Consider the following 27434-nt stretch of genomic DNA (forward strand, 5'->3'; position numbering starts at 1 on the left):
GAAAAGGAGTATTTTAAATAAATAAAGACAAAAATAGCAATAGAAGTAAGATAGAAGGAACGTTCGTTTCAAACTCTTATTGCACTAATAGTCTAACGAACAGGAAGAAATTTAGAATTAGACAGTAAAAAGATAAAAAAGCATAGAGAAAGTTATTAAACACTAAGCTTGCTGGGGTTGTGAAGCCCAACCTTGTAGTAAGGGCTCCGGCATTTGTAAGCGTTAGTATAAAAGGGAGCTAATATCAAATGCTTGTAATGAAAGGAAAAATGTGTCGAGACACGCTGAGAAATGAATCTAAAACAAAACTGAAAATATGATAAGACAGTGAAAGTGTACGATACCTGGAGTATTTCAAGAAATGCGAGGAGAAAATGAGCTAGTGGGAAAAATAGAGGCGGGGAGCTGAGAAACACAAATTCAGTAGCGTAGATGAATATATGCAGGCTTAAACCAAATGAGCAATACATCTACATGAGAAAGCAATTTATAGCAGCAAAGCAGACTTAATAGTAAACTGTGAAGAGATTCAATATAGCGGGGAAATAGAGACCTCTATAGTCTTATTTAGAATACAAGTACATGGAGATAATTTATAATTAATGTTGAAAAAAGGAAAAGAAACACGGTTGGAATAGTATGGCTTTACGGTGATACAGTCATACAAAATTAAACATTACCGTTAATATATAAAGAATTATACACACATAGGCCAAAAGATGGGGCTACGTTATAATAAGCTGAAAAGTAAATGTATAAGAGTATAATGAATAAGAATCATCAAATATTTTGAGAAATAAATAAATTAATAATTATAATCTATCCAAATTTGCATGAAAGTGCATCCAAGGAGAAAGAACTGGTAAATCCAACAAAATAAGAAACATAGTGACTTGAGATCCAAAGGAGGTGCATTTTATGGAACCAATTATAAAAGAACATGACATAAAGGAACATGAAATAACATGCAAAAAGTGTATGTATATGAAACAATTCCAAGGAAACATTTAAAGTACAGGAAATAATTCCATGTATATAATACTAGATAAATTCATAGGTAGTATTAAGTCTGAATTTACTGTGGAAATAGAAGTAAATGAAACCAAGGAAAAGAATCAGTTAACATTATATTCAATTATGAAGTGATAACTCCAGGGATATAAGTAACATGGTGACTAAAGATGAAATAAGTCCATGAAACGCAACAATTCCAAAGAAACATTTAAGGTATAGAAGAACAGGAAATAATTCTATGTATATAAACTAGAAGGATCCACAGGTAGAATCAGGTGTGAATTTACTATGGAAATAATAGAAAATGAAACCAAGGAAAAATAATCAGTTGACATTATATCCAAAAATGTAGTGATATCATTTCAGGGAATTAAGTAACATGGTGAATAAAAATCCAAAGGTGGTGGTGTAGTTATGGATCCAATTATAAAAGAACATAAAATAATTCCATGTATATCAATTTAGATTGTAGTACATGTAGTATCAGGTGTGGATTTACTGTGGAAAGAAAGAATAGTAAATGTATCCTAGGATAAAGAACCAGTTGACAAATCCAGTAGTGTAGTTACGAATCCAATTATAAAAGAACAGGAAACAAGTTTATGGACATGAAACAGTTAGTTAGTGTAGACCATTGGAAGTGTAGTTAAGAATCCAATTATGAAAGAACAAGAAACAAGTTTATGGACATGAAACAGTTAAGCGAGACCAGAGGGTTGTTATATGATTTTAGTAAAAAAAAAAAAAAAAACTAGAAATGGATATTTCAAGGCATGGTATGTTAACATAAGCTTGAAAAATCCAAGATCCCCAAGGTAAATTCTACATATGATATCAACCATATCCTAAAAAAATCATTAGAAATCACCCAAGACACAATATGGGCAGATAAATATAAGTAAGCCAATATTCAAGAATGGAACCTAATTATAAGTAATTTCATGAATGATTATTAAAACAAATCCATTGGATATATAGGAAAAGTGAAAACATAAGAGTAGAAACTGAGTGAGTAAATACCTCATCATGTATCAATATTTATTTCTGCTGACATCAGATCAAGCAATTTTTGCATTACATAGACCATTTATTAAAATTGTTTCCCCCCCATATCTGATGACAGCTATACCATTTTAATTTTATTTTTGTTTTCATTTTATTAATATTTTGTTATATCTTACGTTACAGTTCCCCCACTTTATATTGGCATTCATCATAACCTCTAAGATATTAACATTCTTTCATCTTTCACTAATCTACTACTCTTCCTTTTCTACTTTCCTCACCCTTACAGATACTGGCACCATGTGTAACTTTCACATCAATTTATACTTACTCAATTTAATTTAATATTAATACAATTTATATATATAATTTATATATGTACCATGTACACACACACATATATATAATATTAAGGATAATATAAAGAACCATTGGAATAAGTAAATCAATCCAATAATAATACCATCAGGGATCTAAGAAAACGCAAAAAAAAAAAAAAAAAAAAAAAAAAATATATATATATATATATATATATTTTTGATTGCTTAAATGAATTAAATTTGATTGTTTTATTGATTGTTCTAATATTTTATCCCTTGCTACGTTAATGCCATTGCCTCTGACCGCACTATAATCCGGTTTCCTATATTAACCCACCCTTCAAAATCAGAATAAAAAATAAAAATAAAAAATTAATCTATGGGTAACCATTCGCAAGGTAAAATTCACTTTACAGGAGGCTGTAAATATGTAAATAGCTATCCCCGAGGACAAAACGGGCTGTTATGCCTTAGAAAAGCTATACCGGCCCAGTCCAAAGGGATAGCAAACCAACTTATGTAAATAACAATAAATAACGCTTGTAAATATTATACAAACATATCACATTTTATTCAAATTAATGTTCACCACGGAGTTTAAAAACGGAAACAAAAACCCCCCACCCAGGCCGCACCCCGGCTGACGTAGGAACCAACCCACTTATCGGAAGACTTACTAAAATATCACCTTACAACAATATCAAGCAACAATAGACGTGACTGCGCAATAAAAACCAAACCAAGAAAGAAACAAACAGTGAACAAGAGCTAACCCCCTCTTTTACTGAAGGACCACCACCACCACCGGACAGATAAGTATAGCTCCACTCTCTTATTCCGATAATTACCCGTTGGGCTTTGTTTCTCCTATACCAGTTTGCTGAATTCCTAAATTAAGTATTAAAAATATTCAAAAATTTAAAGACAAATTAGCATAAAAATATCATTATTTAATAAATTTAATAAATTAAATAATCTAAAGGAGATAAAAAATCTCACTAATAAGGCAAAACTGATAAGGAGTTAACAGAAACGGGTAATTATGAGACATTCCTTTAAAACTGGCTATCGATCCGCTCAAAGCCCCTGAAGAAGTAGCGGATAGATGACCAGATAAGGGAATGTTATTTAGTATTGTTTAGTATTGATTAATAACATTAATTAAAATTAAATAATTAGTATTAGAACTAACTTTTTATTATTGTTTATTATATAATTTGAACGCCACCACAGACCCCTAGGAATATGTTAGACTTGAAATGCTAACAAAATCTCCTGTTCAGGATACACCCTAATACCCAATGGAAAATAGACACTAAAGTTTAATTCATCTAAGCAATCAAACTAAAATATATATATATATATATATATTATCGCTTTTTACCGACAATCTAAATGACTTCAACTGGGGCCAACCACCCAGAATGAAGGCAAAAAACGACAAGAAGTTCTCTGTTTCTGTGATGATCAATATATGCTAAGTAATTTAAATCTAACCAAATATAAACCAGTATAGGCCGGATGTAAATCGAATATAAATAAATCGAAAGAAGATAATAAAAGTTAAAAAAATTTAGAAATATTAGAATCAAAGGTAAGAAATATAAATAAAATATAAATGTAAGCATATATTAATCATCGTTGACCCGACAGAGAATTTACTTAAGTTCATGCTGAGACAACATGCAAATTCAGCTCAGGGTCCTACTATAGGAACGGGTTTGCGATCCCGGGCATACCCGAGCCACAACTTATATCTTGTAATGTCTTTAAACTGTCCTAGACTCTTTACTTTTATTTCTCCGAAATTATCAGGGCAATCCGAGGACGTAGGAGAAACTATTTCTTATCTATAGCACTATTTTTCGCCTTTATGGAGTTCAGGTTCTATTATTCCTACTCCTTTAGTTTTTCTTCTTATTATCTGCATGTTTCTCTATGCGTTAATTTAATTATTTATTTTTACCGTATCCATCACATAGGGGGCACCACATATTATTTTGACGACTATACATTATGTCCTAGATACGGTCAATATGTAGTATGTATTATATATTTAATCTTATTGTAATCATTAAATTACGTTCTCTGTCGGGTCAACGATGATTAATATATGCTTACATTTATATTTTACTTATATTTCTTACCTTTGATTATAATATTTCTAAAATTTTTTTTAACTTTTATTATCTTCTTTCGATTTATTTATATTCGATTTACATCCAGCCTATACTGGTTTATATTTGGTTAGATTTAAATTACTTAGCATATATTGATCATCAGAGAAACAGAGAACTTCTTGTCGTTTTTTGCCTTCATTCTGGGTGGTTGGCCCCAGTTGAAGTCATTTAGATTGTCGGTAAAAAGCGATAATATAAATATTTTTTTTTTTTTTTTTTTTTTGCATTTTCTTAGATTCCTGATGGTATTATTATTGGGTTGATTTACTTATTCCAATGGTTCTTTATATTATCCTTAATATTATAGACATTATGGGTGCATTGCATGATTGCTTGCAACTGCATTGACTCATAAATATTATTTACATATTTTACAGTTATTGTCGTTTTAACTTTCTTTCTTTATTTTTTATCAATAATTATAAACATATATATATATATATATATATATATATATATATATATATATACACACGGTACATTTATTTACTTTTATATATGGCATATATATTAAAAATAATAAAACTACAAGTATTGCCTAAGAATGAAATTCTAATAAATTTATTTTAATTTTTAGTAATTATTTTAATATTTGTTTTTTCAAGTCTTTCAAAAACTAGTATACAGCCTTGATCTAAACCTCGGTTTTACAATAAATGTGCTAAGGGCTGTTTAGGATAAGAACAAGGCAGATCATAGCTAGCTCATATACAAATTTCCAGCTTTATTTTCTACATACACTAAAGCTTGTAACAGTTGTAAAAAAAAAAAAAAAAAAAAAATTATAAATCAATCCAAACTAATTCTGAACAGGCTAAGAGTAGGAAACTTTCTTCTTGTCCAAATGGTAGTCAAGTCTTATAGCTTCTGACCAGAACTACTGGCTGCAACTTCTGTCCATCTACACTTCCATATCTATTGTAACCTGATAGCTCTGCTGTTCCCAAGATGTTGTTAAGGCTGGCGAAGAAATTAAGTCAAGTCTGGTTCCAAATTAATCGGAAAGTCAAACTACACCACAGAGCTTCCCCCTTCCCATTTGTATAATCATCAACAGAAAAAGCAACTAATGTGTTAGGTGAAGGATATAGTTATGCCCAAGTCCACCATACTCAGAATGAAATAATATTTCATCCCATAGAGATAAAACATTTAATTAACAGCTTCTTGTACAATCAGATTAATAAATATACAATAATAAACTACATATCATGTACTCTTGTCTTGGGGACTTTATTGGTAGTATGATTATGAAATTACATGATATGTATATAAATTTGCTAACAGATATTTATATCTCTCATGGAAATGTGGAACACATGTACCGTAGAATTTCTGCATAGCCAGCATATGCATTTAGCACTATGTAATATCACTGGCCACTTAGCAACCAGCCAGCCAACAGAAAATCACCTGTAAATCAACTGGTTAGTTCCTGTACCTTCCTATGAGGAGGTGGGCTATCTTCACCATTTGGAGAAATTGCAAGACAAAGGTTACTATCTAAATGTGGTGTACTTTATTGGATAAGGTCTGGTGTTCTTGGATAAATCATGTGAGCCTTGACAATTCAGGGTTAGAATGGATGGGGCATAGGAAACTGTTTGGATATGCAGACCCTTTGTTTTTCTGCTATTCTGGTGGATCTGCAAACTCCAATTAGATTCACATTGCTGGAGCTGAGATTGCTGAGGATGGCAGAGGAAGATGTGTTGGTATTTGTAAAAGGTTCTGGTGAGGAAGAAGAGGGGCTGGAGGGGAAATGGAAAAGGTGTATCCCAAGGGTATGCCTCTAATAACTTGCCAACTGTTGCTGTGGAATGCAACATAACTGGAGACTGGATTGCTGAGCCCAGTGTCACGTGCACACTCATCCACGTGAGCTTTTAATTTCCCACAGGCTGTCTGTGTAGGTCTTGTTGTATTGGCAAATGACCTCAAAGACTGCTTCCGTGGATTCCAATGCTGGATGGTAAAGGGGGGGGGGAGCTCTGGGGTATTGTTTGAGTTTCCTATTACATTGGAACAAGATCCACCACCATACAGTCAACAGGCTGATATGCCTGTTGACTCTATGGTAGTGGTGGTGAACCTTGGAGCCTTAAATTGATTGACTGCTTCTTTTCTATTTCTTTTAATAAACAGGATATCTGTTGTCCTGTAGCAGAATTCATGTCTGATTGGTAGCATCATAGCTTCCATCCCTTGCATGAGAAGCTGCTATATTCTTCATCTGGGCTGCCCTCAGTTTACAAACTGGAATGAAAAGAAAGGAGCCTAATCAATAAAAAAAAAAGTTTAGAAGTTGAAAATGGGGATAATAAAGGGGATTATAGGTAAAGTAACTGGGTGATGGGAAGGATATAGTTCTTATCCGTTGCCTAGAGGTGCTAATTTTTTACCGTTAAGTATGAGGTGTGATCAAAAAGTTCAGGGACTGATTTATATATATTGAAATTGTAGCATTATAGTAAGTTATATGCTTGCAACACATTTAGCATCTATCTAGACCAGTGGTTCCCAAGTTCCCAAACTTAGCATCTATCTAAGACCCCTTCAAAAATCAAAAAACGTTTGCAGACCCATATATTTAGGGAATGATTCTTTTTAATTTTTGGGTTTACATTTTTTTTTGGTGGGAGGCATTTCAGGCATTAAGGCCTGACACCCCGTCTAGCAATTTGTGTGCTAGCAGTTGTCAGTTTGCCTATTGATCTATGTTGAAAAATTAAAATACAATTAAGTAAAGGAATATAAAAAGAAGTAATTTTTAAAATGAATATAAGAGTTAGAGGAAATAGGAAAATTATTAAAGAATAAAATTAGAGGGGAAAGGAAAAGCGAGATATTAAGAATAAAATTAGGAAAACAAGGAAAAATTACATTCATTCACATGGTCATCTCTCTGCTACTTCCTCAAGGGCAGAAGATAGCCATAATAAATGAATGTCTCATGCATACCCATTTCTGTAGTCCCAATAACAGTTTTACTAACTTCGTTATCATATTTAGTTTTAGGTATCCTAATTATAAAATAGCCGAAAATTTAATTTTAGATTGTTATTAACAGCAAACTGGGATTGGTAACTAAAGCCCAACAGGTATGCATCAGTATAAAGTACAAAGGTATTTACCTGCTATCATTATGGATTGGTGGTCAGTATAAGAAACGACTTACATCAGCCCAGGTGCCGAATTTGTAGGAGACAGGGTGTAATCTGGTCTATTCTGCATGTCTGGCAGCATAATTGATCTATTTATTTAGAACTATGTATTCCCAATTTGTAGGTATTAAGTATTATATTTGTAATAGTTCGTTTGGGTTAGAGGCATAGGCAGATTCAGGGTAGGAGCATCGGGGCACGTGCCCCCACCCTGCCAGTTTTCTGGGCATTATACACCAATCATTTAAATTCCCTTTGGTTACCAAAAAAAAAAAAAAATTTTTTTTTTCATTGTTAACATAGGATTTTATCTATTTTTGCATTGTGGCTTAGCTATTTTCAACTGACTACAGTTGGCAACACTGATGCTGATGTGATCGCCATTCTAGTTCGAGGCATCACGCAGTTTGGTCGTGCGTAATGTTTACTTAAAAGTAATTCAGACTTTAGCTGTGTGCTAAAGTCTGACTATCCCCCTAATATTCCCCTCTTTCTCTAATTTTATTCTTTAATAATTTTCCTTTTCCTCTAACTTTTATATTCATTTTAAAAATTACTTTTTTTATCCTTTACTTAATTTCATTTAAAATTTTCAACACAGATCAATAGGCAAACCGACAACTGCTAGCACACCATTTGCTAGTCTGTCAGGACTTAATGCCTGAAATGCCTCCCACCCAAAATAAAAAAACACCACAAATGCAAACCCAAAAATTAAAAACAATCATTCCCTAATACTATTAATGTGCACATGTTTAATTGATTATTACTACAATAGTATTAGTGCCATATAACATCAAAAAGAAAATTCAAAGTTTGATGTTTAAAACAACTCAACTTTATTCAGTGGTGTATTCGGGCCGGAACGCACCGGAATAACGTTCCAGTACTTTTTTCTAAATGTCATAATAGAAAATCATTAAATTTATACACCTAATAGTATGAAACAATGGCATGATCAAAGGGAAGGAAGAAATATCTATTTTACCCACTGCTACTAAAAATATATATTAATAGTAATCTTTAAAATTAATAGATTTCTTTAAAAATTTATTTAAAAACAAAAATATAAATTTCGCAATGAAACTTGAATGTTTCTTACTAAAGTACAATGTGTTAGATAAAGAGATCCAATGAATGAGACATACTGTGATGCATGCAAACACTGCATTTTGATTTGCCATGAGCTGAATGCTAGAACTGGTTGTTCAATGAACCGTGAGTCTGAAGTCTGATTCAGTTACTGTACAGTCGATGTGGCATTATCATAGTCTTCTGGAGAATGAGTGTTAAGGTACTATTTTTTTTTTACAACAAGCGTTCTGGTACTATTTTTTTTAGCAATACACCTCTGATTTTATTCTTATTTTTACATAAATATATAATAATAACTTTATTTATCATCAATTTGCTATACATAGAATGAATAATTTGATAGGCTCCAGAGAGTCCATTATGTGGACCCTCTGGAACTGGTTTATGGACTCCCAGGGGTCTGCGTTTGGGAAACCCTGATCAAGAGGATGCTAAGTGAGTGACCTAACAGAAGGATCCCAAGTAATGCAAAAATAACCTGTTTATTTGTAGGTAGTCTGAATTAGCAAGCACTGAACTTTTAGAGAAGATAACATCTGTCATTTGAACTTTACAAACTACTTTTCAGTGGTTTGCAAAGTTTAAAGAGTGCCACTTGTCTGTTGAAGATGATCTGCGTTTTGGCTGCCCTTCAACTTCAAAAATCGATTCAATCACCTGTGTTTATAATCTGATGTCAATCAATTTTAATAAAAGGTTTGGGAATGAGACACTTTTTGTGTCTCATTCCCAAACCTTTTCGGCCAAGTTTGTGCCTCACATTCTCACTTATGATCAGAGAGGCAGCAAGTTCTCACATTTCAAGATCTTTGTCAATGTACTACTTCTGCTGATCCACACTTTGTTTGTTTGATGAATGGTGGTTCAGTCCTCTCAATGGAAGAATTCATCTTGTCCAAAGATCGAAAAAGCATGATAAAAAAACTTGATTAACTGTGAAGATCATGCCTATTGTATATTTTGACTAAGCAGGGCACTGTTCATGAATTTGTCCCACATGGTCAAAAAGTGAACAAGGAATATTACAAAACAGTTTCACAGTGATTGTGTGTTCAGAGAAAATGGCCAGTGAGCTTCACGCAACTGGTGCGTCCATTATGACAATTCCTCTGCCCACTTGCCACTCAAGGATTTCATGTGAAGTATTCATCCATGTGGCCACCCTATCTGACATATCAGACAGCCCTGCATGGTCCAAAGTTGCTGAATGTGTCTATTCCCTTGACTGAGGTCTGCTTGAACCTGGTGTTTCTTACCGCAGATCTGCTGTTGTTTACCGAGTTGCTAATTTTGAGTCCTTCTGGGGTCACATAAAGTTCTCTAAAGTTCAGAAGAAGTTTAGCTGGTACTGAAACTTCATGGTATTTGCATTAATGCTGTCAAGCCCTTTAATATTGTGTACTGGTTCAGGAAACATTTTTAAAGAAAAATTCTAATGTATTTGGCAAAGGGCATAGTTATACACAAGTACACTGCAGTCAGTATAAAACAACAGTTCACTGCATGTAGAGGTAAGACATTTACTCACTCAATTAACAATGCATATTTCAGATAAGAAATACCTGGTTCAAGATGATCCCAGCCAAGTATGCATGGGCACAACTTTTGCAATTGCTGATGACATTTCCACAAGGCCATCAATTTCTGACTTTGCAAGTGACAAAACTGAGGCAACTGTTTGTAAACCACAGTATTATACTTCAGTACAAGTTTGATTGCCTTTTTCCAGATTTATGAGAGAGGGACATCATTTCTAATAACTCTCGGGCCACATGCAAAGGTTTCCACAGTTCAACAAGCAATCAAATGCCGGCTCCAATGGCACCAACTATGAGAAAACTCATTCACAACCATGGCAACAAGCACTTCCCCACTGCTGAAGTCAGTGTCCAAACAGAGTGCTACAGGCAATCCATTCTCACCTTTTGCAATTAGTCACCACATCTACAGATGATCACTGGCATGTAAGTTACAGAAGGACTCACCTTCAACATCGTTATAGTATAATAGATCAATATGGAATAGCGTAACGTATATCCCAAACTCGATAGCGTAAAGTATAACATAAAACTAGATAGCGTAATACGTAACACTGTATTAGGAATCTGTTAGCTTAGTATAGTATTATCAATTAATTAATAAAATTTATTAATCTTATTAAATTTCATTGTTAATTAAATTGTACTTAAATGGAATGATGACCTAGACTAGAGCAGCAAAGCAATGGGCACAAAGTAGCGGGAGTGCTGTGGCTCGTGGGGGGGGGTGTCGAAGAAAAAAAATGTGCAAAATGTGAAATGTTTGCAGATCTTTCTGGAACAGGACATGCTCTAGCCAAGGAGGCTGTTTGTGTGTGCTAGAGGCAAAGAATGTGAAGAAATTAGGTGCCAACTCAGCATGCTGATGATTGTCGATGAGAGTTTGAGGTGTAGAGTATATGCCCTCGAAGAAATTAATATATTTTTTTTTTGGTAGTTGTTGGCGAATAGGCTTCTGTGGCCATAATGCACCTCCCAAGGTTTTTGCAGTACTTTGATCCAAGCCCGAGGCAGGAATCTAACCCATGACCTTTGAGTTGCCAGGCAGGCACTTTATCCACCCGGCTAGCCCGGTCAGCAGAAATTAATTAGGGGCCTATCAAGCTCTCAGCTCCCCAACTCAGCCCCAGTACTCACCCCTGTGCATAAGGCAACACAGGGGCAATCTCCGTGGCAGAATGTGCTGGTCCCACAGGAGTTAGTTATTGTCAGTGATTCTATTGTCAAGGAGAGGGGTAATATATTGTGTAAAAAGGATAGGTGGAATAGGACCAGGGTATGTCTGCCAGGTGCAAAAGTTGATGACGTAGAGCAGATATCATCTTTTAAGGGCACAAAAGGTGATATTGTTGTACACATTGGCACCTTAAGAGATCTGCAGATTTACTTAAAAAGTCAATATTGAAAAAAAAAAAAAAAAAAAAAAAAGGTGCAAGTTAGGGTTAAATTGGAAAGTGTCTGCAATTCTGCCCAAACATGACAGGAGGCAGTATTTGATGAGAACTTTGTCAATCAATTCGGCCTGGAGAGACTGTGCAAACCTCATCGCGTAGAATTTTTTCCAGTGTGGTCTGTGCTTGCTAACAGAAGAGACTGCTTCTACAGGGATGGGATACACTAAAATAGAAAGGGTGCAGGAATATTTGCTGATACTATCGAGGCAGTGTTAAGGTGGGTCGGAAAACTGCTAGCTTTGGGGGGACTCGCAGACTAAAGATTACCAACAGCCACAGGCAGAAGCAAAAGTGACCTTTGCACTGCTTCTATTGGAATGATCAGCAGCCTAGAGAGCAAGTTGCTAGGGATTTCAAGAACTGCTGGGAGTCATCATGAAACAAGTAAATACATGTGTTAAGGTAACTTAGAGTAAGACCAGATGCATGTATACTTGCATGTACACCAATGCTAGAAGTATAGTATATAAATTTGATGAATTTGAAGTGCTAGTCAAGATATCAAAGGTAGATATTGTTGGGATAGCAGAGACATGGCGTCACACAGATATAAGCAGTATAGAATTGGAATTCGGGGAGTACAATGTGTACGGAAATGATAGACAGGGTAGGAAGGGAGGAGGGGTTATGATGTTAGTCAAGAAACACAAAATCTAAGGAAGTGCATCCAATTGACATTGGTGGACAGTGCAATGTTGAGTCAGTTTGGTGTGACATAAGCACTGGGAAAGGGGAAAATGAGCCCAGGAGGGTGTTATAGGCCTAATAACTCATGAGTACAACAAACAATTGTGCAGAGAAATAGAGTGGGCCAGTAAATCAGAAGGTTTTGTAATGGGGGAGTTTAACTTTCCAAATACTAACTGGAACTTGAGGATTGGTCACTTGCACACTAGCAAGACTTTTGTGGATTTATTACATGATTGTTTTCTACAGCAACGTGTCTGGGGGGGGGGACCAGAGGGAGTAATACTCTTGATCCGATTATCAGCAATGATTATTCATGCATTAAGAATTTGCAGATAAAGGAACCACTAAGTGACAGTGATCACAGTGTACTGATGTGGGATTTACTTAAGGGCAAGTTGCTACAATGGATAAAAGGATAATTGAGAGTTGGAGACAACAGAGTGGTAATAAATGGACACTGCTCTTCGTTGACTAATATTTTTAGTGGAGTCCTGCAGGGTTCAGTGCTGGGCCCATTGTTGTTTTGTGTACTTAAAGATGTAACTAACATCAAAGGTAAAATCAAATCAAAAAATCAAATCAAATTGACCGTAGTTGGATATTTCCGAAATTCACTCCATGCACGATTTTGTTTTGTTTTCGCCGTTGCACATTCTACATTCCACCACAAGTTGTACCGTGCCTGTTTTGCCTTACTCATTTGAGGTATTGTTGCTTTTGAAGCTTCTAACAGTTGGTTATTGATGTACACAACAGCATCATCTATTGGCAGGATTTCTATTAATTGCTTATTCAGCTTGATTAATTGCATATATTTATTCCAATTAGCTTTTTTAAAATTCCACAATGTTCTGGTTTCTTCTGTAAGAGTCAAATGTGCCTGAATGGAACATACTATCAGAAAATGATCACTGTTGTAAGGATACTTTAATACATACCATTCTATATTGGGATAAATTGAGGGAGAACAGATTGTTAAGTCTATTGCAGAAGTGATGCCTGTAGCCAAGCCAATATAAGACGAGATCCAGTGTTCAGTAAATTCAGGTGTTGATCTTCTAAGTAAGTTTCAATTAAGTTACCATCCAAGTGAGAAGATCCTCACAAATGATGATAGGCATTCATATCTCCCATGAGGCAATAGGGAAGTTGAAGCTGTATAGTAAGAGTGTTTAATTCCGATCTAGAGAGAGGAAGATTTGGTGGAAGATAAAGGGATGAGATTGTGATAGAAATTCCAATGGCTATTATCACTGCTACTGTTTCTAAATTGGTTTTTAATGTTATTTGCCTAGCTGGTATATTTGAATTCGCTAAAATTAAAATTGCCACACCTCCTTTAGCAGTTGTATTATCATTTCTGTCTTTCCGGAAAACTGTGTAGTTTTGAAATGTGGGTGAAAATTGTGGTGTTAGATGGGTCTCCTGAAAGCAAATGCAGACTTATTTAAATTAAAAGCTGAATAATAACTTTTATTTCATCCGATTTCCCATGTAAACCATGGCAGTTCCATTGTATAATATTATGCTGCATTATTTAGGTCTCAAGACTATTTGTTGAATCTGACTGTGCTTTTGAGGTTTTTCGTTTATCATATTTGGATCTGTCTTTCTTTGAAAAATTAGGACGGGGTGCATCAATATCTTCTGCAGGGTGAAGTTCTAGTACATTCTCTGCCTGTTCATCAATATCGATTTCGTCTACATTTGTATGTTTCTGATTACACTGTTTACTAGATGGTGTCTGCATTGTTTTTGAAGATGTCAGATCTGATTTCTGCTTTACAGGCACAGAAATATCCTACTTCATAGCACTGGATGTTTCATGTGAAGAAGTTTTTGTAATTAACAGTATTTTATTCCAGTCTATAGTTTGATTTGGAGGTACTGTCACCTCTGTTTGAGTGGTTATAGTTTGCTTTCGTTTCACTGCTGAAGCATAGGAGCGAAGGTTTGGTAGCAAGTATCTGTTTTCTTGCTTCGGGAAAATTATTTTCTACCTTGTATTTTTGTATTTGTTTTCCCAGTATCCACATTTCACATGTCTTTGAGAAAGCAGGGTGATGTTGTAGTGGGATTTATTGGCGCAAGGGCTACTATGGCCAAATTGCACCTGTTACTTTCGAAAGTTCAATACATTATAGATGGGTCTAGAAGTGGTTGTATACATTGATCATTTTTAGATAAATAAACAATTCATATAAATTGGCATCATTTTCAAGTATATGTCTTAGTTGCAGTGGTTTTTGTGAATTTAATAGAGATCTGAAACGTGCAATTCTAGCTGAATGGTAATGTCGACACTCAATGATAATATGCTTCACGGTAAGTGTGGTAATATAATGTGAGCAGGTTGATTTCCGTGACAGTTTGGACATCAGTCGTTATTGAGTCATTGAAGTGGAGGTGCAGTTTCCTTGATCATGTTCTTTTGATCCACAGAGTGGACAGATAGGATCACTCCGACATGTCGCCTGAGAGTGTCCGTATCGCTGACAGTTGTAACACCTTACTGGATTTGGTATATATGGATGGATTTTGCAGTTTAAATATCCTGCTTTAACTGAATGGGGAAGAGAAGAATTGTTAAAGGTAAGAATAACTGATCGTGTTGGAGTGAGAATGCCATCTTTCTTTATCATTATCCTCCTAATATGTATTACTTGTTGATCTGTTAGCTCATGTAACAGCTCTTCCTCTGACACCATTAAAAGGTCCCATTCTGTAATAACACCCTTTGATGTATGATGTATTCAGGGAGTTTTGTGAAATAATTTCAACCGATAGTCCCACAAAGGTTTTTGTTTTAAGCAATTTCTCAGACTGATGACTCAGTGAGGTTTCTACTAAGAGATCACCTGATCGTAGCCGTTTTATAATTTTTGGTGAGCCAATCATGGACTCTATAGTCTACTGAACTAAGAATGGTGATAGTTTCCCAACAGGAAACTATCACCATTCCCAGGGTTGTGTTGTTAAGGGATGTATTACCAAGTAGAAAGGAACAGTAGGCTGAAGAGTGTTGATTTTTATTCTTTTAGCCTGAGACATGTTCAGCTGTGTGTGTGTGTGTGTGTGTGTGTGTGTGTGTGTGTGTGTGTGTGTGTGTGTGTGTGTGTGTGTGTGTGTGTGTGTGTGTGTGTGTCATCATTTATATTGCAGTTAACTTTCTCCATTCTTATCTTGTTAGTTTGGCCCATTTTTAAACTTCTTTTCCTGGATGAGTTCTTTTCACCCAAGTCTCCAGCCCCACCATGGGGAGGCAGGAGTAGTGCCACCAAGTGAGTAAATAGAAGGTTAGTAAATAGGAAAAAAAATAATAATAATAAATAAAGGTTACTTTCCTTTCTGGAAACTTCTTCCTTATGCTTTAAGAATGAAAATCCTTATTATATATTAGAATAATGGAAAAAAAAAATGTCTGAACTCAAAAAGAAAACTTATCTCTCTAATGTAATCGCACTGGAAGTCACAGGGAAGATCGCTTGGCCTCAAGATTCGCTTGTCACCCGGGGCCCTGACATTGCAATGGAAAGTTTGGGTATAGGGTTGAATTGATATGCTGAGCTTTTACTTTGCAGAACTGAATGATGGTTGGCTTTTGGGTATCTATTGGATATCCATTGAAGCTCATCTAGGTTTCAACCTTACCAACTGCCTTTCAATGGCATTCAAATTTGAGTTTGATATAAGATGGAAAGACCATACAAATATATGATGGTTGAGGGAATGACTTTAGCCACATTATTCCTCTAATGATGGGCTGGGTGGCTGATTTGCTGTTTTATGGCACAAAAGGATCAATATACAGTGGACAATGCTAATTGCGATCACTTTAGGATTCAGCTAAACTGATAAAAAATAACAGAACAATAACCAAAGAAACAAGAACACTGCAGTACAGTTTTGTTTATTGATGCAAAGTGGAGATGTGTACATATAAATAGGGGTAGCATTAAAATCAAACATATAAAAAAAAAAAAAAAAAAAACTTTAATTTGACTGTTCACTATTTCTTCAAGAAGATCATCAATGAAAAATGAAACCCAATGTTTCTGCAAATCCATACAAACCATTAAAAACAAATAACCTAACCATATTAACCATAAAAAAAGGGTTAATACTCGACTGTAAAACAGTCAGATTGGTAGGAGTAACGATACAGTACTGTCTTTTATTAACTGTATGAAGCAACAGCAGTATCTAGACAAGCAACATGTTGGAGTACAAGTAGGTACTCCAACATATTGTGTACAAATCAGAACGTTGCATTATCACATTATCCACTGCACATGTGTACACCCCAACAAGACAAAAAGGCAATAAGAAAACTTAAAGAACTGATTACAATAAATGATGTGTGTGAGTTTTTTTTTTTTTTTTATGAAACCCCCAAACACAAGAGGTATTAGAACCTATAGTACTTAGTACCGTGTATGGGTTGGAGGTTGAGAAGATGAAAGAAGATATTTGTTAACATTAGAATTGAACTTCTGTAGACTAATTTTCAGGAAATATGTATGAAGGAAGGTTGTTCCAGAAAACGGAAGTTGAATGAATAAACGAGGAAGATGAAAAGTTGGTTATGTGAGTTTGAAGTTGGACAGTAAATGGATGTTGGCTGGCGGTGGCACATGTTCGGAATGTTTTGAAAGAGAGAGCGAGAATTATAGAAGCCAAATCAGAAGAACAGTGCCCATGGAAGTATCTGTAGAAAAGGCATGTAGTAGAAACAGTAAGTCTATGAGACAGAGAGTGTGGAGAGATTCTATTAGAGATGAGTCATTAATTAACCTAACTGCCCTCTTCTGAATGGAATCTAGAAGCCTCAGAGAGGTTTTGGGGACACTGCCTCAGATGTGGGAATGATATTCCATGGTAGGGCGGATTTGCGATTTGTACAGAGTGAACAGCTGTTCGAAAGAAAAGTAACGAAAGAGAAAAAAAGAGAGCGAAAGAGAAAACCAAGTTTTTAGATGCAGAGGAAGCAATATTTGTAATGTGCTTATGCCAAGAGAGATATTAGAAGTCAGGGTAATTCCCAAAAGAGATATATCATCTTGCCTAGAAATCAGAGTGTCATCAAAGATAAGTATGGGAGTAGTAGAATTCTTTTTGCGAGATTAGCATTAGCATTAGTAGAGGCATTTGATGCAAGAAAGCAAGCTGATGCAGCATCAGCAAAAAAAAAAAAAAGATAAATAAATAAATAAAAAATAACCACTTCCACTTCACCCCTCTGTTCGTTCGAAATACCTGTCCAGCTGAGCCTTAAACGTATTTAGGCTATCAACTTCCACGACAAGGGATGGCAGTCTGTTCCACCAACCAACCACCCGCTGGCTAAAGGCAAATTTCCTCACGTCTACCCTACATCTGTCTTTCCTCAATTTGAATTTATGCCCTCTCGGGTGATTTTTCTGAGCAAGAGGAAGAATCCCATCGGCATTGAGCATGCTCAAACCATTCAACGCTTTATACACCTCAATCAGATCACCTCGCTGGTGCCTAGTCTCCAGACACTGTAACTTGCAAAACTTAAGCCTTTCTTCGTAAGAGCAACCCTTTGTTCCATTCACTAATCTTGTTGCCCTTCTCTGTACTCGTTCCAGCAGCTCTACATCCTTCTTGAAATGAGGCCTCCAGACCTGTATACAGTACTCTAGGTGTGGCCTGACCATTGCCTTATACAAGGGAATAATCACCTCCTTATCCCTGCTAGAAAAATTCCTATATATCATTGACAATACACCATGAGCTACTCTTGCAGCCCGTCTGCACTGCTCAGAGAACTTCATATCTGCCTGCACAACCACCCCCACGTCCCTTTCATTCTCTACCACTGTCAGTGTAGTACCAAAGAGTTGATACGTTGCTCTGGGGTTGCTGTTTCCCATATGTAGTATTTTACATTTGTCAATGTTAAACTTCATTTGCCACCTCTCAGCCCATCTGCTCAACATTTCCAGATCCTGTTGCAGTAGCATAGTGTCAGTAGTGTCCTTGACAACACTGCCAACCTTCGTATCGTCTGCAAACTTGGACATTAAGCTTGATATACCATCATCAATATCATTTATAAATACAGAAAACAATAATGGACCCAATACTGAACCCTGAGGGAATCCACTAACAACATTAGTCCACGATGAGCAGTGCCCATTGATTACCACTCTCTGTCTTCTCCCCCTCAACCACCCCTTTATCCATAGCAGCAATTTGCCTCCAATGCCACACTGCTCCAATTTGTGCAGCAGTCTTCCATGTGCAACAGTATCAAAAGCCTTTCTAAGATCCAAGCATATAATATCAAAGTTATTCCCTGCATCCAGTTCTTTTGTGACTGCATCATAGTATCCAATCAAATTGGTCAGGCAAGACTTCCCCTTAACAAAACCATGCTGTGTCTGAGCTATAACTGAAGTCTTGTCTAGATGATCCTGCAGTGCTTCTTTAACCAGTGCCTCCATTAATTTTCCAGGAACAGAAGTTAAACTAACAGGTCTATAATTACTTGTGTTGCCTTTTGATCCTTCTTTGTGAATTGGGGTCACATTTGCACATCTCCAGTCCATGGGTACTTCCCCTGAGTCCAAGGAAGCTCTCATAATTATGGCTAAGGGTTTGCTTACTTCCTTTGCTGCCTCCTTTAATATAACTGGATAGATCCCATCCACCCCAGGTGCCTTTCTTGTATTTATCTTCAACAATTTCTCCTCCACTTTACTCTCAGTTATTACAAGATTCTCTAGCTTACTGCCAGAGTTGAATACACCTCTGGCATTCCCCTCGCTGAATAACTACTCATTTGTGAATGTCGATGCAAAATATTCATTTAGTTTGTTAGCTACCTGAGCAGGATCATCAACAGTTGACCCATCGATATCAAGTGGACTAATCTGATTCATCCCCTTCCTTCTAGAGTTTACATAAGTAAAGAACTCTTTGCTGTTTTTCTTTGCATCGCTTGCCAAAGATTTCTCATAATCTGCCTTCCCCTGCCTAACCTCCTTTGTAACTTGGTTACAGATCAACTTGTGTCTATCATAGGCTTCTGTGTCACGTGTGAATTTGTATATATCCCATGCATGTTTCTTCTCTGCCATATGTCTCATTAGTTCATCTGACATCCACTTAGGCCTAAACCTTGAACAATATTTCTTAGTTGGTATGTAAAGCCTAGTAGCTTCCAAGATAAGTTCTTTGAATGCTTCCCATTTTGAATTTGCTGTTGGTAATATCATCAGTTGGTCCCACTGTATAGAATTTAAATACTGTCTCAGACCATCGTAGTCGCCTTTACGAAAGCAATAACCCTTCCCTTTACCCCTAATGGTAGTTACCTCTTTGAGTAACTCCCACTTCAGCACACTGTGATCACTGCCACCTAGTGGTTCATTTACCTGCAGATTCTTAATGCATGAAGAATCACTACTGATAATCAAATCAAGAGTATTACTCCCTCTAGTTGCCTCCCGAACATGCTGATGTAGAAAACAATCATCCAATAAATCTACAAAAGCCTTGCTAGTGTGTGAGTGACCGGCCCCCAAATTCCAGTCAATATCTGGGAAATTAAAATCCTCCATTATAAGACTCTCTGATTTACTGGCCCACTCTATTTCCCTGTACAATTTCTTATTATACTCACCAAAGTCATTAGGCCTATAGCACACTCCTACTCTGAATGTTGATCTCCCAATGCTTATGTCACACCAAACTAACTCGACGGTGCACTGTCCAGCGATGTCGACTGGCTTCACTTCCTTGGATTTTATGTATTTCTTAACTAATAGTATAACCCCTCCTCCCTTCCTCTCCTGTCTCTCCCTTTTGTAGACATTGTACTCCCCAAATTCCAGTTCTGCATTCCTTATATCTGCGTGACACCACGTCTCTGAAATCCCAACAATATCTGCCTTTGATGTTTTGAGCAATACCTCAAATTCATCAAATTTATTTACTAAACTCCTAGCATTGTGTACACGCAAGTATAGATGCAACTGTTCTTTTTCTTAGCTACCCTAACACAACTCATGTGTTTACTTGTACCCCAATGATTCCCAGCAGTCTCTTAAATATCCTGCATCTTATTTTCCAGGCTTCGGCTCATTCCAATAGAAGCAGTGCAAGAATCACTTTCACCTCTGCCAGTGGCTACTGTTAATCTATTAGTCCTTGTATCACCACAATCTAGCAGTTTTCCGACCCACCTAACACTGCCTCGATAGCATCAGCAAACATTCTTGCACCCTTTCTATTTAGGTTTATCCCATCCCTGTAGAAGCAGTCTCTCCTGTTAACAAGTGCAGACCAGGCTGAAAAAAATTCTACCCCTTGAGCCTTGCACAATCTTTCCAGGGCTGAATTGATCGACAGGGCTCTCATCGTATACTCCCTCCTATCGTGTCTGGGCAGAATTGCAGACACTTTCAAATTCAATCCTAATTCACGGCTTTTTTTCAACAGTGACCTGTACTTGTTAAGTAATTCTGCCGGTCTCCTACTCTTAACATCATCAGTGCCAATGTGTACAACTATATCACCTTTTGTGCCCTTAAAAGATGATATCCGCTCTACAACGTCATCAACCTTTGCCCCTGGCAGACATACCCTGGTCCTGTTCCACCTATCCTTTTTACAAAGCATGTTTCCCGTTTCCCTGACAATAGAGTCACCAACAACTACTAGGACTGAGTTTTAGAAGGATTGAAATCAACTAATTTGTCTTTTCTCACTAGAGAATTACCAGGAGATCGGCATTTAAGGAATTGGTAGCGGATATTCGAGAAGTTTAAGCTGTTTGAGCAAGGCAAAGTTTCTCAAACTCGAATGCAATGTGCTACATCAGCAAAATTATGGATAAGATTTCTGGTCAATGGAAGAAGGTCATTAATATACAAGAGGAAAAGAGTGGGGGAAAGAACTGAACCTTGGGGGACACCGGGATTAGTGGAGAAGTTAGAAGACAGAGAGCCATCTACCATCACCCTCAGTGAGCGATCAGAAAGAAAACTGGATAACCAATTACTAAAAACAGTTGGCGAACCATAAGATGGAAGCTTGTTTAGAAGACCTTTATGCCAAACACGATTGAAATCCTCTGAGACGTCAAGAGCAACTGCTTGTGTTTCATCAAACTTTTCCATAAATGGGTAACATAGGCCAGAATATCACCAGTGGATTGACACTGATGGAATCCATCTAGGTAGTTTAATAGTTGGCAGTTAATTGATTTCTCCAATTTGTATTAGTATACATCTGATCAGGATTTCATTAAAGTGAAAACATTATCCACGTTCACAATAAGTGACATGTACTGTATCATCTTTGTCAGATTGTTATCTTTGTTATCTATGCCTTAGTGTAGAGTGCAAAGGCTTCTGCTTTTGCACACCAACAGGTTATCCAAAATGGGACACTTCCAAAATTTATTCCAGGCACAATTTTTCTGTTTTGCCACAACTGAAAAATCTATAATCTACCAACAATCATTTTAAGTAAGTTTCTGAGGGTTTGGGCATGAGATTTCTGAAGTCTTATTCAGAGATATGAGTCATTGCTTCATCTACTGTAAGGGATAAAACTAGCTGTCTATCCAATTGTGCAGTGTGGACATACCCAAATTTCCATATGGTCCATTTAATACTGGTTTGTGACTGCACTAAGCAAATGATCAGAAATATGAATGGCATGGGGATCTTTCAATACAGTCCAGTCAATATTATGATACACTATGGAGAATATAATGACAAATGGAAGAAGGTATAAGACTTGTTATTCAATGTATAAATCTGTTAGTTGTTTAATAAAGCCTCGATCAGACTTCCTCTGGAGTTTTCATGTAGATCCTAACAAGGTGTGATGTGCACTCATTTCGTATAAGAAACAAAGAGGAGTGAGAAGTTGAAGAACAAAGTCATTTAATTCACCAAATATTCATTTCATCCTTGAAATAGGGATGTTTCATGTTAGGCAGAAAATGGATGCCAGAGTGATGGTAATTTTTATGGATATTAGCATAACTACCATTTCAAATTAATCTGAAGACTTAACTCTCATTCCTAACCTTGTGATAGAACATTCCGTTCTACAACTGTTCTGCATTATAAAATTAATTTGTGGAATTAATGAATTTATTGGCTTAAAAGATCAAATACTTTAGCTCTGCTCATTCCCTCTCATGCCTATACAGTTACATTGAATGACTGCATTAATTACCTTTCGTATTGTTAGTTTGGACTGACTGTCTTTTAAATCTTTAAAAAAACCTGGGGATTTTCTGTCATAATCTTAATTTATCCGTTTTAGGAAAAACTGGACATGATATTTCCACATTATCTTCGGGTGTAATTCAATATTATTTTTTGTTCATGTTATCAGTATCCTTTTTATCATTATGTACATGTTTCTGCTTAGACTTGGTTGGTGGAACAGATTCGATTCCAGCACGAAGCTAGAACTTCTAAAGTTGGTTTTGAGTCTGTAGTAGGATAGTGAATGGATGCTGGCTGGTTGCAGAACACGTTCATATCGGTTTGGAAGAGAGTGAGGCAATTACAGATGACAATTCAGAAAAACAGTACTCATGGTAGTATCTGCACAAGAGGCACAGCAGAAAATAAACATCTATGAGACAGAGAATGGATACACCTTGTATGACATGCATCGTTAATTAATCTGATTGCCCTCTTTTTGAATGGAGTCCAAAAGCACAAGAGAGAGAGAGAGAGAGAGAGAGAGAGAGAGAGAGAGAGATATGTTGTGGGGAGATACCCCAAAACCTCTCAGGATATAGAAACAATAGTTTACAGTACGATGATTTGTACAGAGTGAGTAGTTGTTTGGAAGAAAAGTAGTGCTGATAGCAAAAAAGAAAACCAAATTTTTTAATACAGAGGAAGCAATATTTGTGATGTGTTTATGAGAAGACAAATCAAAAGTCAGGGTAACTCCTAATAGAGATATGATCTTGTCTAGAAATCTGAATGAGTATCAGTGAAGTTCAGCCGCCAATGAGTAGTACGCTAGTGATTAGTTATAAGCTGAGTTATAATCTTATTAATTAATTCATAAGGAGATAACTATATTTACTCTTTTCTATTTCAGAAAAAGAAATAAAAAAAATTATTTAATTTAAGAAAAAAACCAAACAAGCCTGAAATATAACACACTGTGTACATTAACTAATTTGTTTGTATGTTTGAAAAGGTTGAGAAACCCCTATCTTAAACAAAGATTTAAATTTTACACTTTGCAAATATCAGATAATAATTATAATTTTACACAGTAGATTTAGATTTCAAATTTAATGACATTATTACTGAAAAATTAGCCAGGTGTGACTACTTAGGTTTTAATTGTTTTCAAGTTATAAATTAAAACCCATGTTAGAAGAAGAAATGCATTTACTTTTCAATGACTTAAATAATAAATTGATCATAAGGTACCAAACTCGACTTAGTTATTTTATTACTTATAGTGTGGCTTTAACTTACACTAATTATATATTATGTAACAGTTTCTCTTAATATTTCTACAAAATTCTGTCTGCAAAACTTATGAACTTTATACCTTCTTTTGAGCTTCCTGTTAGTCTAAAGAAACAATCCAGTCCAGGTAAGAATAAGCTTCCTTGCAGAAGGACTTTATTTCACTACTTACAGTTGTAACAGGTGTCACATATTGTTGCTTGTCTTCAATTTCATATGTTATTTTGTATACAGATAAGGGTAAATCTCTTACTCTGAATGAAGTATAGATTTTTGTGATTTATGCATTAACATTTACCATAACTGATTTAATAACTGAAACAAGTTTTTCTGTTATTAAATCAGTTATGGTAAATGTTAATATAAATAATGCACTTCCATCATCTAATATTATCTAACCACTACAACATAAATGCTTTCTTACCGCTCTGTGATAACTGAAAAACTTGTTTCTTTTGTGATTTATGCTTTGAACTTCCAAATGTTGCACTTTCTTTTTGAGATTTTTCATCTGAACATTTTGCCTTTTCTAAACTTTTTATATCACCTTCAAGGCACACAGTGTTTAGTTCACATGAATCTTGAGTATCACTGTCATAATCTACACATTTTTCGGCATCAACAGAAGGATTGAAGTTAAAGTATGTTTTGTCTGAAAATAAAACAAATGTAACATATATTCAAACACATTTTGTATAATTATCTTCATGTATGTTCATAAAAAATTCATAAAAATATTGCATGTGTGTACACACACACACACACACGCGCGCGCGCGCACACCATCGTAATGGGGGACATGGCGAGCATGTGTTTGAATTTTTTTTTTAGATAGACCTAGGAACATTTATACACTCACATCAATAATGTTTTATCAATTATTATCTTTATTCGAATATTAGGAAAGCATGTAATAATAATACATATTAATCACAAAAAATGATAATAATATATTTCCAACCATTTGGCAATATAACACACAGAACAAACAAGTTTATGAAATACAGTGGATTCTGGTTATTTGGGCCACCAGTTAATCGGGGCAGCCGTTTATTTGGGGCAAACCTTAAAAAACAGAACCCAATCGAGAAAATATCCAGGGTTTACTTCGCTTATTGGGACAACATGCCATTTAATTGGGGAAGGAGACCGCAGCACTGGAGATTACCCTACGATTGTCTCCGACCGTACCAGGTGGTTCAGTCGAATTTCTGGAGGTCACAACCATAAAACAATTAGCAGTCACTTGTTTATTGGGCTTTTCTGTTAGTGCAATCCATCATAAACGGATAGTAAACTCGATCTTATTGAATTTGCAATAATACCGACAGCTGGAATTCTGTGGGTTATTATGGTAAAATGTGTTCACACTTCCATGGAATCTTCAATCACATAAAAAAAATAATTTTCAGAATCTTCTCTTCATTCCTATTTTAAAACTTCGTAACTTTTACTCCGTTCTCACTTGCGCGTATCGTGTTAATTGCAATTTGTGCGTGCCGTGTTCTTTGTTATTCATTGCTTATCTTTTTACTGTTTTAAATTTTAACCCCCACCCACAAATGTCAGTGAACAGAAATGTCAACTAGTTGGTATGTATATATTACAGTACATATTAATTATTCCGATTATCACGTATCATTTAATTTTTTAATTGGTAAGGTAATAAAGGGTAAAATTGTGTTTAATATATCTTTACTTTTCTAGCCTGTGGATAACATTCCTCCTATTTTCTCTAATTAGAATTGCTGTTTAATAGAATTAAAATTCAATTCACAAACGTGATCACAATGACCGGCGATTACTACATATCGTATAGTGAACGGCACTTTACTATGGCGAGTTCATCGTAACGTGATTGGAATGTACAGTGAACCAATTGTAAAGTGGGGGTCCATTGTATTTTTAATTATTGATGTGAAACTTTGGATAATTGGGGCAGCCGCTTAATCGGGCCAAAATGCACTAGTCCCCGATGTGTCCCAAATAGCCAGAATCGACTATATATAAGAAAATTATAAAAGGAAAGAAAAATAGAAGTATGTGCAGAGATGGATTTACAGTGAAGCTAATGAAGCTTAAGCTTCAAGGCAGCTCATTTGCACAGGGCCCCTTCAATCTTGGGAGGGGCTCTAGCAATATGGTCCCATGGTCATATGCTTTTGTAAGATTTGCAAAAGTAAGATATTTTAACCACAATTGGTTAACACCACTGTCTCTTTCCATTCCAACTTCTCTGTCACACTGTTGTGTTGGATGGTGTTGGAGTCATGGGCACCAGCAGGATATTTTGCAAGGTGGTGCAAGTGGGAATAAATTTTTTGTTCATCAAATTTTCGACTACATGCAATATTTGAATTAAATGAAGTCTGGTTGATTTACGTGTACAGATGAGCCAAAGTTTGGTGATTGGTGGGAGAAAGTACTTGTATTTTGAAAGAATGAATTTGTATTGTTTTAATGCTTCGAAAAATTAATGAAAATATTAAAAATTCTGTATTACTTCGAAATCCAAAGGTGGTGCACTTGCACTATGCTGCCGGCGTCCATGGTTTGAGTGGCCACCAACTTTAAGAAAAATACAAAGAAATTTTGTATTCTTTTTCTTAAAGAGGGCCCCAAAAATTGTATAAGTTTCTGGCCCCCAACAAAATCTCCATCCCCCTGTGAAAAATGCTGTGCTGCTTCCTGCCACTGCATGTTCTGTATCGCCAATTTTCTCGAATGGCAACACTCTGATGCTGAAAACTAAAGTGCTCTCCAGCTTTCTTGTGCTTCGTTTGCCTTACAATGCCTTTCAATATCACTTAATTCGGCTGTTAGCGTATATTTACATTTACAAAAACATTTTAAATAATCATCGAGCCAGTTCTTATATTTAGCATCCTTGAGCCATTGACCATGAAAGTGTTGACTATATTTTTTGCTCATTTTCAAAAAAGAACAAAATTACACACTATAGTTTACTATGAAAATTAATGAGGAGGTAAAAAAAATTAGTTACCTACTCAAAGTAATTGAATCATCACAAATGAATAAGGACAAGATTTTGTCAACACTCTGTTAAACCTATTTAGAACAGTAGTTTTGCACGCGAGCATCGAAACTGGACTCTAGTGATTGGAAGAAGATCGTCTGGTCTGATGAATCATGTTTCCTGACGTGATTCAACAGATTCATGGACGGCCGGGTACGTATGCATTGTTTACCTGGGGAAATGATGGGACGAAAACAAGCCAGTGGCGAAAGTGTCATGCTTTGCTGGGATACCCCGATACCAGTCATCCATGTGCCAGGCACTCTGACGTCTACCACCTACCTAAACATCACTGCTGACCAGGTACACACTTTCATGGCAACGGGTCTTCCCCTCTGGCGGTGCAGTCTTTCAGCAGGATAATGCAGCATGCCACACCGCCCGGATTGTTCAAGACTGGTTCGCGGAACATGAGAAAGACTTCCAGGTATTACCCTGGCCTCCA

The 27434-nt window shown here is 36.0% G+C and overlaps 1 protein-coding gene across 1 annotated transcript in view; it reads right to left on the reverse strand.

The window, feature by feature from the left end:
• Positions 1 to 6651: 6651 nt before the first annotated feature.
• LOC150084531 (uncharacterized) overlaps positions 6652 to 27434 on the reverse strand; it is a 228006-nt gene continuing 207223 nt past the window's right edge. The window contains exons 8-9 of the mRNA XM_090376275.1: positions 24377 to 24604; positions 6652 to 6775 (exon numbers count right to left, since the gene is read on the reverse strand). Coding sequence (XP_090232401.1) covers positions 6690 to 6775; positions 24377 to 24604 — 314 coding nt within the window. The 3' untranslated portion in view covers positions 6652 to 6689. The remainder of the gene's footprint in view (positions 6776 to 24376; positions 24605 to 27434) is intronic.

The sequence above is a fragment of the Mastigoproctus giganteus genome, chromosome 6 (assembly GCF_048544385.1).
Source record: "Mastigoproctus giganteus isolate SK-2022 chromosome 6, ASM4854438v1, whole genome shotgun sequence".
NCBI lineage: Eukaryota > Metazoa > Arthropoda > Arachnida > Uropygi > Thelyphonidae > Mastigoproctus > Mastigoproctus giganteus.